The sequence below is a fragment of the Aphis gossypii genome, chromosome 2 (assembly GCF_020184175.1).
Source record: "Aphis gossypii isolate Hap1 chromosome 2, ASM2018417v2, whole genome shotgun sequence".
Classification (NCBI taxonomy): domain Eukaryota; kingdom Metazoa; phylum Arthropoda; class Insecta; order Hemiptera; family Aphididae; genus Aphis; species Aphis gossypii.
This window is the reverse complement of record NC_065531.1, coordinates 14896263-14912131: the sequence shown is the minus strand read 5'-3', so window position 1 is coordinate 14912131 and position 15869 is coordinate 14896263. Positions and strand designations below refer to the sequence as shown.

General features: G+C 27.5%; 1 protein-coding gene across 3 annotated transcripts; it reads right to left on the bottom strand.

The window, feature by feature from the left end:
• Positions 1 to 1039: 1039 nt before the first annotated feature.
• LOC114120141 (protein pygopus) lies at positions 1040 to 11300 on the bottom strand. 3 transcript variants are annotated; one of them, XM_027981958.2, is made up of 7 exons: positions 10249 to 11300; positions 9959 to 10056; positions 9750 to 9866; positions 8062 to 8231; positions 4680 to 5605; positions 2635 to 2780; positions 1040 to 1979 (listed from the first exon to the last, which is right to left on the bottom strand). In XM_027981958.2, exons 2-7 carry the CDS (start codon positions 9994 to 9996, stop codon positions 1859 to 1861), a joined length of 1518 nt encoding a protein of 505 aa, XP_027837759.1. In that variant the 5' UTR covers positions 9997 to 10056; positions 10249 to 11300; the 3' UTR covers positions 1040 to 1858. The 3 variants fall into 3 exon arrangements, with proteins under 3 accessions (XP_027837759.1, XP_027837760.1, XP_027837758.1); XM_027981959.2 differs by having other exon boundaries at positions 10253 to 11300; XM_027981957.2 differs by having other exon boundaries at positions 10335 to 11299.
• Between the last annotated feature and the right edge of the window lie 4569 nt (positions 11301 to 15869).

Below are 15869 nucleotides of genomic sequence, written 5' to 3'. Positions count from 1 at the left end.
TAGTTTATATTTTAAGATATAATATAAATATCTGTCTTCAGACATAGGTTGGGCCAATAAGACAATCGGAAGATTAATCGCATAATTGTGAGTCAACAGACACAATATGTACATTCTACAATATTCTACCATAGCAATGACTAGTTTGTATATATCATCTGCAAGAAAATGATCTTAACTAAGTAACACATTAATATGATGAAATAGTTATTAATTTATTTTTTATTTAGAGCTAGTATTTAAAAATTTAATAATTAATACTATAGTAAATATATTACAATTATTGTCTAAAATTATGCTTTGTACTTTTATATTTATTTTTATTGTCTATAGTCTATAATATTTACCCTAATATGGACTTAGAAGTTAGCCACTAAATATTTAATTTCCCGGGTAGGTCAAAAATGTCAGTATGTCTTGTCCCTGGCAAGAGGATTTTTCAGACCTTTTTAGTTATTTAGTTGCATAAATAAAACATGATATAAGGTAATTTTTTTTTTAGGAATAAATTTATGTTTAAACTGTTGAATACATTTAAGATGAAATACAACTTTTATAATTATACATGTATTTAAATAATTAATAAATCAATTTAAACATTTTGTTTTGTTTTTAGTAGTTAAAAAATATTAAGTCCATCTCCATTTCATCAAAGGATGAACTAATTGCTGTTGCTGTTGCTGTTGATGGCGATCGAGATAATATGATGTTAGACTAAGAGCATATTATTTGATGTATTATTAACTTTTGGTTGTATTAAATTGATAAATACTGATCGTTTTTATATATTAATTATTATTCAACTAGTCATCAAATATTTGATTGAAGACAATATAATAGTATAAAATTATACTTGAACTTTTTCAAAATACACTATTCAATATAATAAATTGCATATTATAACAAAAGGTCACTTGGAACTTGATGAAATCAAAAAAAAAATAATAATAATACAAACCAATTGTTCTGCTATTTGCTTTAGATGTACAAACATTCATTGAACAATCTGCAAAATAGTGTGAATTATAAAAATACAAAAATTATTACAAATTTTTAATTTTACTTTATTTAGTTACAAGTAACACTTAGAAACTTACAATCTCAAGTTCATAAGTTTTTCGGTTTTAATATATTTTTTAATTGAACTAACTATATACAAACATATTGATTGTGTTAAATTATTTTCTAAAAAAAAAAATGTTTCTTTATTACATCATTGATTACAAACACAAGTATTTATAACCAATGATAACTGATATACACAAAAAATATAATAAATCATGACATTATTAAGAGCATCCTGCATAATATAAAAACAATTCAGTTGTGAAAAAAGTAATAAAAGTAAAATAATAAAGAAGAAAAAAGTGGCAATAAGACAATGCATTAGTAGATTGAAAAGGAAAAGGCCCAATTTGTTGTATATTCGAAGGAACTTTAGATTTTTTAAATGCCAAATAAAAATCAAATGGCAAAACGCTCAATGTATGCAAGTAGTTGAAATACTGATGAGTACAAAGGAGGAATTTTTATACGCTACACATATCATTTTGAACCTCAGTCGTAACTCAATAAAAAAATATATATAATATATATATATATGCACACATATATAAATATAATATACACATAAATATAAAACAAAAATTATAAGACTGACAATAACTCAAAAATAATTATTTTTGATTTCATATAAATTATATTCCATACATAAATAATAAGTATTTGAAATTGTGTTAATGCTCGTAACTGAGATTAAGTACTTAATCCATTGAAGGTTTGAAGCACTGTAAATATTGTAACATTCAGTGCGTGAAAGCTAAAGTCATTTAGGGTTGGGAGATGTTAAATGTATTCGTTAGGGTTTGTATTTTACCAAAGGTATATTTTTTGTTTGTAGACATTTGTCACACACCCACTCAGCGTATACTTCGGCTGTAAGTAACTGGAAAGCAGGTTCCATCAAGCCTGTACAAACCCTGAAAACATTTACATTACATTAATATTATATATATATAACTTAATTAAAAATATAAATACCAAACAATATCAGTGATGCACAATAATATCAGTATCAATACATTTCTATTTTCTATTTATTTATCTTTTGATAGCAAATAAATTTTAGAGAGTATAAAATGAATATAAAGCAATATAACATGATTTTTATAATTTGGTCTTGTTATTTTTATCATTGTCATCAAGTTGTCCTTTGTTTAATTACTTAAATACATCATGAATGATTTTAAAACAATAACATTACTAGAAGGCTATAATGGTTTATTAAAACATTTTGGTTATAAAGTAAATAAACATGGAACAATATTAAATAAAACTCAAGTTTATTGTGTTATGTTTGAATACTTTTTAAGTTGTAGTTATATTGATGTTAATTTAAAGACAAAGTCACAACAATGCCATATTCAAAAAATCTAATTCATTAAATACAACTTATACATATTTATAAGAATTAGAACTAAAACCTCCTACAAGTTGTAATATTGTAACAAAGAGCTATTACAAGTCCAACAATGTGTTATTAAGTTTTTTACTCAATACTGTTTGTTATTTAATATTACAATACAATATTAATGTATAAAATTAATATTTTTAGTTAATAGTTTTAATAATTACCTATGAAACCAAAAATTACAACCAGATTCACATAAAACAGCTTGATCATTGTCATGCACTTCTTTATGACAGTTACCACAGGGATAAATTGGTGGGGCATTTGGATTTTGTGGATTGAACACCATTGGTTGATCATGAGGGTATATCTGAAAGTTTATTATTAAAAATTATAATACTTAGATTATAAGCAACTATAATGTGTAAATTGGTTATATTATACATATAAATAAAAAAATGATAACAATTTAAGTTAAATTTCAGCAAGACAAGCATGAATAAGATAAGAATTATTCTGAATTCTATAAAACAGTAAACTAAATGGCGGTGTTAGTACAATTATTTAGCAGTGCCACTACAGGTAGTGGTACAGGTACTACAATAGTATGTATGGGCTTTTAAAGACTTAATATTACACTTATTTTTGAAAAATTTGAAACCTTATAATTTTTAACTTTCTTGTTTTTGAGAAATATTCAGTAAAACAATCTTTTTTGAATTTTATCCCCTTTTTAAGTAAGAATTTGAATCTTGTATTTTGATTTAAAAGAAAATATTATTTACTATTTTATTACAAATAAATAATTCAATTCATTAAGAATTAATGAAGCAATTTTAACTTAATATGCATATTTCAATTATGAAAATACTTCTTTTGACACATGTTTAGAATATGAATACACAAAAATGATTAATTTTCACTTGAGATAAATGGTTATTTCATGTTCATTATACTTATTAATATAGAGAATGATTTTAATTGGGTAAACATTCATCTTTCAAGCTATTATCATTAAATTAATAAAAACAATTATTTAAAATAACATTTATATCATTTGGTAATTTAGTTGATAAATTCACAATATAATTAAATTAAAAAATTTAATTCCTCAAAACTGTATTATTAGTATGGTCATTTATTTTTAAATCTGTAAAGAAAATTAATGATTGTGATTCAATTTAAATTTTAAAATAATTTTCGGAATTTTAAAGTGAATACTTGCTTAAATTGCATATCTAATAATCATTTTTTAATAAATAAACTAACTTATGGATGAAGGGAAAACTAAATTAAAAATAAAAACGGTCGAAGCAACATTGATAACAAAATCTATGGTAAAGTTCTTCGCCTTTTAATGGAAATTCCTTTTTATTAAAGTAATAAGATAAATCCATTCTTCCATAAAATATGATAATACAAGTACACCATCATTAATTTGTTTTTTATTTTTTATGTATATTTATTTATTTAATTATTATTATTTTATTAAGGTTGAATATATCATAATTATATGCCTATAAATCAATATTTGTATACGTAAGTACACATACTTAAATTTATTGATAAACAACAGATTAGTTAGTATAAGGATAAATAATTATTTTATTTTAAATTATGACTACATAGTATGTGGTAGTATACATATATATTAAATTTACTTTAATAAAAATCATAATTATTCAATTATTAAGCTACTTCACAAAAACAAGAAAAAAAATATTTGTAATTTAAAATGCATTCACTAGTAATGTGAACACAGTGTTTTTGTGTGTGGTTATCCAAAGGAGCACCTAACTCAAGAGTATAGTAAGTATATACATATTTAGTTAACAATAAATACAAAAAGAATGAAACAAATCTCCCACATGTGTGTTTGTGTAGGCAACTAATTATTAAATTGAATGTATAATTATCAATAAACTAAATTCCTTTACCAAATTTTACTTCCTGGTTTAACCACTTTCTTTTTTAGCTCTCTTTCAGTCTTGAAAATAATTAGTAATTAATAACAATCAATTCATCCCACTAAACTCAACTAATTAAATCAAACATTATCTCAAAAATTAATTTTAATTATATAGAATTAATGGTATTTTCTTCGATAACCCTTGAGCTTTAATGGTTTATTTACACACCATTTTTAATATATATATATATTAAAATAATGTATGGTTTTTTGTTTACACACATACAAATCAAATCATATTTTAAATTAAAATAAATTTAGTTTAAAGATGTAATAATTATTAATAATAATTTCTTGTACCTTTCCAGCCGACACTGGCATTGGTTTAGAATTAGGTCCAGGTCCATATCCACCTGGTTGTTGACTATTGGGTATTTGAGAATGATGCATCATAGGGGACATAAGTCTATGTTGTTCAGAAGGTTGAGGTGGACCCCGCATCATTTGGGGACAGGGCATACCTCTTGGACAGTTCATCATATTACTAGGTCCAGGCATACTATTGCACTGCTGATTTGACATTGGTTGCCTACAAGCCATGGAAACAGATGTCATGTTGTTGGATCCTGGACATGGAGGACCACGTACTGGACATCCATTATTGTCTACTGACATGTGTGGACTCATATCATTCATGTCTGCTGAACTTACAGGCATATTCATCGACATTGGACTATTTGTTAAAGGTGAAGGGCCTCCTCGACCCATCATCATGGGACTGCCACCAGGACCTGAGTTAGGATGACCATTAAGTGGTGAAGGACCCATTGTCATGGGACTAGACATTGGTGGATGAATGTTCATATTGGTATTTTGAGGTATGGGACTACCCATAGGCGAAGCACAATTCAAAGACGGTTTTACCATGGCAGCACATTCCATAGGGCTATTGCCACGCATATTTGGCACCATATGTGGACTACCCATAGCAGAAGGACTTCGATTCATAGATAAGGCATGTGGACTATTGCCTGGTGCACCACAACTCATCATAGGGGGTCCGCATACCATTGGATTTCTATGTGGACTACTACCACAGGGTCCACCCATTGGGCTACCCATAGGTGGACCACAATTCATAGGTGAGCCACCCATTTGGTGGCAAGGGCTACCAGACATCATGGGTCGAGAATTCATCATTTGTCTGTTCATATGATTTGTGTTCATCACTTGTGGTGGGGGAGTGTCATCAAAAGGGTTTGAAGCAACTATAGTATCTCCATAACCTAAAAAATTAATATCAATATTATTAATATGCATTAAATACATTATTATTTAAACAAACTAAACAAAAATAATAGGAAATATGATGAAAATAGCTTAATAATTCACCGAAGTACAGGATACTCAAAAATAAAAAATAAATAGTTTTTGTAATAGGATAATAGTTTTTCATTTTGCTAAGATATAAATTAGATATCTAGAGGTGAACAATTCCATTTAAAGTATTTTAAGAGGTACCTTAAATACAATATACTTATAACTACTATAAGCATATATTGGCACCATTAAGCAAGGTTTGACTAAATTCAAGTTTTAATTTTAGTTATTCTATTTTTTTTTTTTAGATTTTTAAGGAAATTAAAAATATATTGAATTTTGATACAACCCGAGCCAGATTTACGCCTAGGCCGGTAAATTTTGTAAGAAATGAAAAAAAAAAATTATATAAAATATGAATATTTATATTCATTTTTAAAACATAAAAGTACAAATCTTTTTTTTTTTTTGGGAAAATCGCTGATGTTTAATTCTTGTACTTAAATTTTAGAGAAAAAAATAAAATTGGCTTGTAATTTCTTATTTAATATTTTTTATTTAAATATTTAGATTTTATAATAAGTGGGTTTGAAGCTTTTATTTTAATATTGTATGAAGATAGAATTTCTTTAATTACATGCAGTAATTTTAGATTTATTAATCATTATTATAAGAATGTAATAACAAAATATTGTATACATATTTTACATGTTTTTATTACATATTACAGATTAATTATTATACTAAGATATAATTTTGTCATATGTATAATCATATGTATGCTTATCAGTGTGTTTTTGATAAATTAAATAGAAGTTTGATGTCCATAATATAACTACAAAATACAGTTAACAATTGTTAGTAACCTACTAAACTAAGTGACATGTAAGTGTATAAATGAATATTTTTATTTGCTATGCTGTAGTAATTTTTTTTAAAAATTATTTAACGAATATATTAAGAGTTCCCAAATCAAAACTCAATAAGAATAGATTGAACGGTATTGTATAACGGGTAAGATTGTCAATGGTTTATTCTAAAGTACAACTATATAAATCTAAAAAAAAAAAAAATCATGAGGTTAGAAATTGGTAAGAAAATTCTGATTAGTATACAAATAATAAAAAAAATACAAGAAAAACAAAAAATAATTATAATTGTAACATTACCAAAATACCTATAATAAACCAAATTATTTAAATGAAATTCTCTTAAGTTTTACAAAATTATATTACTTTAATTTGTCACCAATCTTAAACCTTAATCCAAGAATTTTATTTACTGTTTAGTATAGATTTATATCTAGATAGTTTATTTTAAATTAATTTTATCATTAATGAAATTAAATACACACATATAAGTTATAACAGGTATTTATTAAGATATTTAATATAAATTTACTATTATTTACAGTATATCTTAATTATTTTTGTGAAGATTTTTAAATTTTATAGTATGTGTGATTAGAGTAGGTAATAACAATATACTAAATAAATATTAAGTAATGAACATTTATTTAAGTCATTTTTAATTGAAATTGTTTAAAATAAAACAGTTTGGAAGTCTATAACACACACAAATATTTAATCGATAAACGTAAACACTAAAATATAAAGCTTTAAATATTAGAAAATATATGCAAAGTTTCTTCAATGTCTAAATTGTAGGGAGGAATTATTTAAAACCATAATTTAGTATGTATATTACTCTTTAATGGATTTATTGATTTAACAAAATATTTATTATATAAAATAAATTATAGGGTAAAGGATTCGGGAATATATATGATAAAAATAAGATAGCTTTCCAAAAAGATAAAAGAATTCTGTATACATTTTTAGATGTAAATATCTACATATCATTGTAAATGAATCCTACCTAACATTAACATCAATTTAATTTAATACCTACACAATTAACTAAGTGTTTAAGTATGTAAAGGTTTAGGTCTAAATAGGAATATATTCTAATGGGCGTATTAGGTCTATTATATGTGTATATGCTTTTACTCCTTACATATTTTTCCCATACGTTCCATGTCTAGTTTTCATACGTAAATTTTTCTTCAAACATCCATTAAAAAATTACCCTTATTGAAAAAAATATTGTTTTGGTTTATTAATTGAAAGTAAGCATAATAAATACCTAATATTGAGGAAATAAATATTGTAACATTTGCTAGTTTAAATCAGGGGTCAGCAACTCGTGGCTCGTGTAGCAGTTTTATTTGGCCCATGATTTCAATTTGTGATTTATATAAAAGTATAGTATACCACATTATGATAGTTGATTAAAAAAATTAAATTGTAAATAAAATAAGGTATATGGCCCGTGAAATTTTTTATTTTTTTGGCCCTTCACACCAAAAAGGTTGCCAACCCTTGGTTTAAATTATTGCTAAAATATATTTGATCAATTTTACCAGTTAAAGGGGGTGGAAGTAAATCTTGAGGTGATGGTGGTGGTGGTTGAGGTGCATGATTCGTCACAGTAGCAGCATTAGAAGTACGTCGTTTCTTCTTGGCTGGAGGTGGTGGAGGTGGATCTGGAGTCATCATTGGTGATTTAAACTCATTGCCCATAGGCAACATCCTAAAAAATTACAATAGATAAATAAAAATGACAATTTTAAAACATAGTTCAAAATTCAAATATTTATTTTTTCTACTAGATACTAAATGAATGTTTTTTTACAAAGAATTTCCTTTATATACATAATAAATTATAAGAAATAAAAGATAAAAGTTCACATTATTGATCACAAGGTACTAGCTTTTAATGTATTATTCAGTACCAAATGCAATTTCATCTGTTTTAACTTAAAACAATAGGAGGCACTTTAATTATACATAATGATTTAATACTTGAAACAAAATAAAATAATAGACCAGTTTTTATTAAAATTTTAAAAATATTTTATATTATAGTTTCAAAAAAAAGTTTTGATTAATTAATTCACAATCAATAATTAAACAAATTTATAAGTTATTTTTTTTTTTTTTTAAATTATGTTATCTATACAATTTTAACAAAATAAGCATAAATGACTTTGTATGTTAAAAACTAAAATTTTTGATTAGATGAACTAAGTCGATATTGATGCTTGAATAATATTTACTTGTTATAAAAAGCTAGTGATGATTTATAATAAATTTATCTTTAAGTTGCTTATTATAAATTAAAACATTAAACTTAAAAAAAATAATAATACATAGGTATTAGAATAATTTTTAATACCTACCTACTTATTTTTAATTACCTATTAGTCAAATAATTTAAATTTAAAATTTACTATAGTAAGCAACTTCAAATTGTATATATATTTCAATTTCAATGCTATATTATTTACTCTATAAGGCTCTCATTGAAAAAAAATGTAACACTTGTTGTCAATTAAAAAAAAAAAAAAAAAACTATAAAGTAATAATAATTTAAAAATTAGTATGTGGTATCTTTTATTCTTAAATATCTAGTAACAAAAAAAAAAAAAAAAAAAAAGTTAGATAGAATTTGGATAAATAATTAAAAAATATATGTTATTATAATTTAACAAATAGATATTACCTTTATGTATCCGGGCAATTAATAATTAAATAATTAAACAATATCATAATATTATGATTGATAATAATATAATATTAACAATAACTTAATAGTTATTAGGTTCATTTCAAAGTTAAGGTATCTAACATAAGGTATCTTTATTAAATTATAAGATTAATTAGTTTAAACAGTAAAATTATGGTATAAACACATAATAGAATAGCAATATGCAAATATACAAGGGTTCTATGTTAGGAAGCAATATATTAATTAACTTAAATGTTCAAACATTTTAAATTGTTACATAAATGTACCTATAAATTATAAAAAAAATATTAATAAAGATTATAGAATAATATTAGAAAAAAATAGATGATTAAAATAATTTTTTACGTGTCAATTTTATTATTTTAAGTAGGTAGAAACATATTATATATTTGATTATATAATAGTTTTAAAGGGATATTTTAAATTTTACTAGTTAATATGGGTGTTATTACATGAATTAACTATTCGCAAAATATTAATTTTAACCGTTTTATAAAATTAAAAAAAAACAATACATACGAGCAGGGTCCACCCATTTTATTAAAATCATCTGGATAACAGTGGCCTCTCTGCATATGAGGTGGCATATCTTGACATTGATTGTAATACGCCATTTGATTACGGCCTCTCGGTAACCTATATGAAACACACCAACATGACCGTTACAACTATGTACATAGATAGGCGAGGGTAGCTGAACAGATGTCCAAAAATAAAGAGCAACTTACGTGACGTAAGGGGCCATGCCACCCATGTTGTGGCTCATTGCTAATAGATCGAACTCAAAGTATCGAATGCATCACAGTGATGATTGCTGTCTAAAAACCTAAATACAGAAAAAAAATTAAATTAACCAAAAAGCAATAGACGAATACACACAACATCTCGAGACATGATAATTGTGCAAGTACACATAGATATAAAAGTATAATCAATGATTTATTTTCAAATTGGGTCTATCGGAGTGTTAACTCGAAGCGACATAGTTACAAAAAATAAACAAAACTCGAATAGGTACCTACGCCACAGACAAGTACGGAAACGTAGGTGGAAAAAAAAAACCTCCCGTTCGAGCGATCGTATTTTTACTTTTACACAACTCACGGAAATTGTGACGGACGACTCGATTCTTCCTTCTACTGTAGTGGCCGAGGATCGGAGTATGCAGCTAGCTGTTCTGCCTACGCTGCCATCGGCCGGCAATAATTTCCGTTTACGTTTCGAACGTACTCGACGTTGTATATAAAGCGTTTAAACGTACGATACGTGAATTATTATAAATATAATACAAAATACACACCGTACACATACACGTATCTCTCTCTATGTATATAAACTATTATTATTTATACACATATGTATTATAAATCGTATGTATATATATTATGTGTGTGCAAGACGACGCGCGCGCACGAACACGCACACACACTCGCGTATACTGTCGCACACATGCACGCACGGATATACTCGACGACGAGTCGAAAAAAAAAAGGGAGAAAAAAATGAAATAAAAATGTATTTAAAAAGGCGAACGGTGTGCGTACTCGACAGCCACAATGGCCGTGCCGGACGTGTGTTGTTCGACGACCGCGAAGAAGACGATATTAGTAATAATAATAACACGACAGCGGCGGCGGCGGCGGCAGCGGCCGGATTCTGTGCGTCCGAAAACGTTGATAGCGAGGATTTCGTAAATCGCGAAAAACGTAAAACGCCGTCGTCGTCGTCGTCTTCAGTTGCTGCGGTGATGGACGAGCGGTATGGTGGGAGGCGACATAATAATAATAATAAAAATATAATGATAATAATAAAAATAATAATAATAATAGTTATAATAATAATGTGGAAAAAAAAATGTTTTAGAAAAAAAAACCAAAACAATAATACACACGAAACACGGCGGCGGCGGCGGCGGTGGTGGACGGGGGTGATCAGACGGAGATGAAACGATAATGCGCGTGCATTGTACGGACGAGATACGGCGGCGAGCACGGATCCGCGTACGCGCTATATTTAGTAGTTGGACAAGGACGGTGGCAGACAGGAATGCCGAACGAAAACATCAATCGGCCGACACGATGTCGGTGACGTTGCAAGTGCGGGACGCTTGTAACATCCGTGACGTTGCCCGGGACCGCGGTTACCTCGGTTGAAGACCGGCTCGCGGTCACACCGAGTCGTTGTAGTAGTATTTATACCGTAGGTATATAGCCGCCGAGTTGTTGGTGCGTGTAGCGCACTCGCCCCGCCGCCGCGCCCAGGGTGTATTGATCTCTCAATCGGCGGCGGCGGAGCGCCTTTTCTCCCCACCGTTACCGCGTCGTCCGCACAACCGTGGGTCGACTCTCCGCCGCCGTCGTAGCACCGTGGCAGGCCACAGCCGCACGACCACCAGATTGCCCGACGGCTGTTCTTTTATTTTTATTTTTATTTTTTTTTTCATGGTATTATAATGATATTCGTTTTCGTGCTGCTCAACGCCGCCACAGTAATGTTTATAAAATAATATTATATTATATTGTGTGTTCCTGCGAGTGGTGTGTATGCGCAGTGATATCTGGTGTGGGTACCTATATATTATAATTCTCCAGCACTGGCGTCACGAACGTAAAATATTGTCAGAGACTCTGAGTCCGCGAAACGAATATTTTTCTACTACCACCCACCGACTATTACTGTATATTATAGTATACCCCCGTATCACCACCCGAAATCCCAAACCAGCCAACCACAAAAATTCCGAATAAATGGGATTTCGTATATACCTCGTCGTGGCTACATCCCTCTCTCAATCCCCTTTCCGTGGCGGCAATGCTCTCAAACACTAGGCTCCTTCCCACGCCACTATATTTATATATAGGTTATAATATTTTATTATATTTGTGTGTGTATTAGTGTATATAGTGTTTGAAGTATATATACCTGTAACGGAATAAAAAACTACCCTGACCCGTAAGGTTTACCGTCTCAGGAGTATACGAGTGTTATAGTCTTATACATAGACAATACACATATACGTATAGCCATACAGGTGTATACTGTACGCCCAAGACTATAAGGTTTTTATGTCTACGGCAGTATATACGAGTTTAATTTTTTTTTTGTTTCGGTTTAATGGTTTTTCAGCAAATCAGCAACGTCCCTTTACCCCCACTACCCCTGTAATAATTTGGATCAAAAAAATTATAGAAGAAAAAAAACAATAATAAAACAGGTTATTCGATGACGGTCAACTTGAAAATATAATAAAACGTGAATATATACACACCACTGGTATATATTAAGATTGAGAATGATTTTAAAGACGATAAAAACGTCGGAATTCCGAAGGTTTTTTTTTTGGTCAAAATTTTTATTTTTTATTTAATTACAATACGAATAATCAATAATATGTATCGAGGATGTATACTTAAGTCTTAATTCAACGGTATAATTTATTTTTGAAAAATTATAAAATACACAATAGCATCGTTTATATAACATAATTTTGAGTATTATGCACTTAATTGTTTGCTATTTTTCAGAAATTTAAACCTACACAATTATACACAATACTTAGTAGTTAGTACCTACACATGATACGACTTAAAATATTAATATAGGTAAATATGCATAATTGTATAAATACAGATATATTTATTGAAAATTGTGTTGGATCTTTTAATGCATAGGTACCTAAATAGACCAACAAAAAACTGCGGTGTAGATTAATTAAAAAAAATAATTTTAATGTCTATATAGCTGGTTTTAGAACTGTCACTTGGTGGCGGACGGCGGTATATTACATAAAATATTTCGAAGGTGAAAGTGCGGGTGACAATTCCACGGGTACCCAAAACTATACAATCGGCTTGGATAAAAAAAAATACCTTCATTACGTCCAAACACCTGACCACCACGTGTTTTCAAAACTACAAAAAGGTTTTAGAAGCCGTCTGGTATAGTGGTATTTATGAATTTTGTTTGTATTACACGCTACCACTGCGAATCAAGATATTCTCAGTTTAGTATAGTACCTAATTTGTAAAATATGTTATAATAATTCGTCATTCGTTTCAATTAACCCAGAACGAAACTTGACTATACATACTTACCTTTTCCTAGGTAGGTATATACGAACATAATAACAATTAATATAATATTAATCTCTAAAGAAAAATTAAAATTTTTAATTTAAGTTTATCGTATCGATCGAAACAAGCAAAATATTTACTCAAAAGTAATAAAAATATCATTCATTTTACGTAACAGAATTAATGTACGAGTATATAGTTTATTTTAATGACATAATATAGGTTTATATATTAGATATAATATAATATATACTTTGTGAATAGTTAATTGAATTCATACAGTGTTTAAATATTAAATAAAAATTTATCGAAATTTCATTTTTCATAAATCGTCAAGGTTTCGAGGTTATTAGTTTTACTTTGAAGTCGTCAACGATTTATTTGTGAATATTGAATAATTTATTCAAATTTTAAAGGGCATAGTACTATAATACCTGTTGTCTTATAATACGCACAACATTGCATTAAATTCAGTACAAATATACAATAAATGATGTACCACGGTCCACGATGTAGATGATTTGAGTTATTATTGATAGATATAACGTTATACACCTATAAATTATTATACTTTATTAATATTGATATTATTTATTACAAATTTAATCTAAATTACGCAACTATTTAATAGCCAATAGGTTAAGATATAGGGTATGAAAGGTATAAGTATATCTATTTTAGATTCTGAGCGGAGCGATAAATATGTATTGATTTTACAATGATGTGTGTTTTTTTTTATATTTTATTTTCTATCTGTCGTAGCCTTTTAGAATAGTAATAGTGGTTTGATTTTTAAAAATTCGGGTGGTTTCTGGTAGAAAATAGTTTAGTTGATATTTTAGAATGGTAAAACTCAAACATTTTTAGTATTGATTTTTACTATCAGGAATAAAAACAAAAAATAAGGAAAAACAGGAATTTTCACGTAAATCCAATCTTCGACAAAATCGATTTTGTCTTATTTTTTGTTGTATTTTTGTAACTCGAAAATGGATAACCATAAATGTTTGAAATTTTCACCAACATTTTATAATTTAATTTTCTATATTCATGACAAAATTTCATTTTGACTGTTTTTGAGCTATTTTTAGATTATGCAAAATGTTCAAGTTGTTTTAGTTTTATTCTATAAATGTTCATTAAAAATTATTCACTGAGTAGAATTTTAATACAAGAATCCTCATAATTTGTTAATTTCTCAATTAAAAATTATCGAAAATCTATAGTTACAATATTTTTATTTAGCGTTTAAAGATAGAATTTTAACAAAATTCATAAAAATCGCGAAAGTTAATAAATTATTTTGTAGTTAAAAATTCATTAAAATGTTGGTTTATGTACCTAAGATTTGAAAATTAATAAGGTTCTTTTTAGGTTAACATTATATCCTAACCATATTATTTTTTATAAGCATATCAAGTTAAAGTTTTTACAATATTGAATATGCATCTGTAAAATAATTATTTCTATTCAAGGAATTTTTGATATTCTATTGTTTATTAAAAAAAAAAGTAATAATAATAACAGCAGAATCAGTAAATGCCTTCACGACTTCGCTGAGTATTTATATTATCATTTTCATTACATATTTACATGATACAATTTTCAAAATATTTTAACTTTTTTTGAGTTATTTGTAGCCATAATATTTTTTTGAATACCTGTGTTAGTATGTATATAGTAATTTTTAGGTAAATATAATTCCATAGAATTTTTTTAGTATTAAACAATCTTCTTAATACTCTTCTCTCTATCGATCCAAATATTCTCAATACAAACAAGCTACAGAGATCGTTCAGAATATAGGTATACTCTATTTCCTATACTTATCTGAATTTAAAAGCAGTTTTATAAATATTATATAGTTATAGTAAATAGCTATAACTTAAACATACCACAGCATCATATTATATTAGGTACTATACATATTATTACAGCGTATGGAGGTACGTATATCATCGCCCTGCAATACTTTACGTATTAATGTGTTACATCAAATTTGATTAATGGATAAAAAAAGTTTACTTAAGCTTATTTAAACTCACTTAAGAAGTCAAGTGAAATATGCGTATCTATAGATACAGTATACATAATAGGTACGTAAAATTTATTATGTTTATGTTAAACCTTTATGTACATCATTAAATGTGTATTTAACTGTATTATGATCATTGATCTTAATTTATAAATGTATGTTGTATGTAGATATTATGTAGACATGCAGTATATGCTGTTATACTTATAAATTATAATACGATCCACATATTGTTTATGACCCACGGGCCACGAATCCACGATCTACATGTGGGAGGAAGCTATCTATTTATCTATATATCGACTATAACTATATACTATATCGTCTATATCGTAGTTAAGTATAAATTCAATAAATAAAAAAATAAAACAAGTTAAGAGCTTGTGTAATTTCTTGTTAAAATTTAAAATAATAATACAAGGGTATCAATTTATGTACTACAATATTCTATGTATAGTGCATGAATAACGTTCTAGATATACTGGAATTTGGAGTACGGGGATAAGACATTGATAGAATTTATAAGTATTC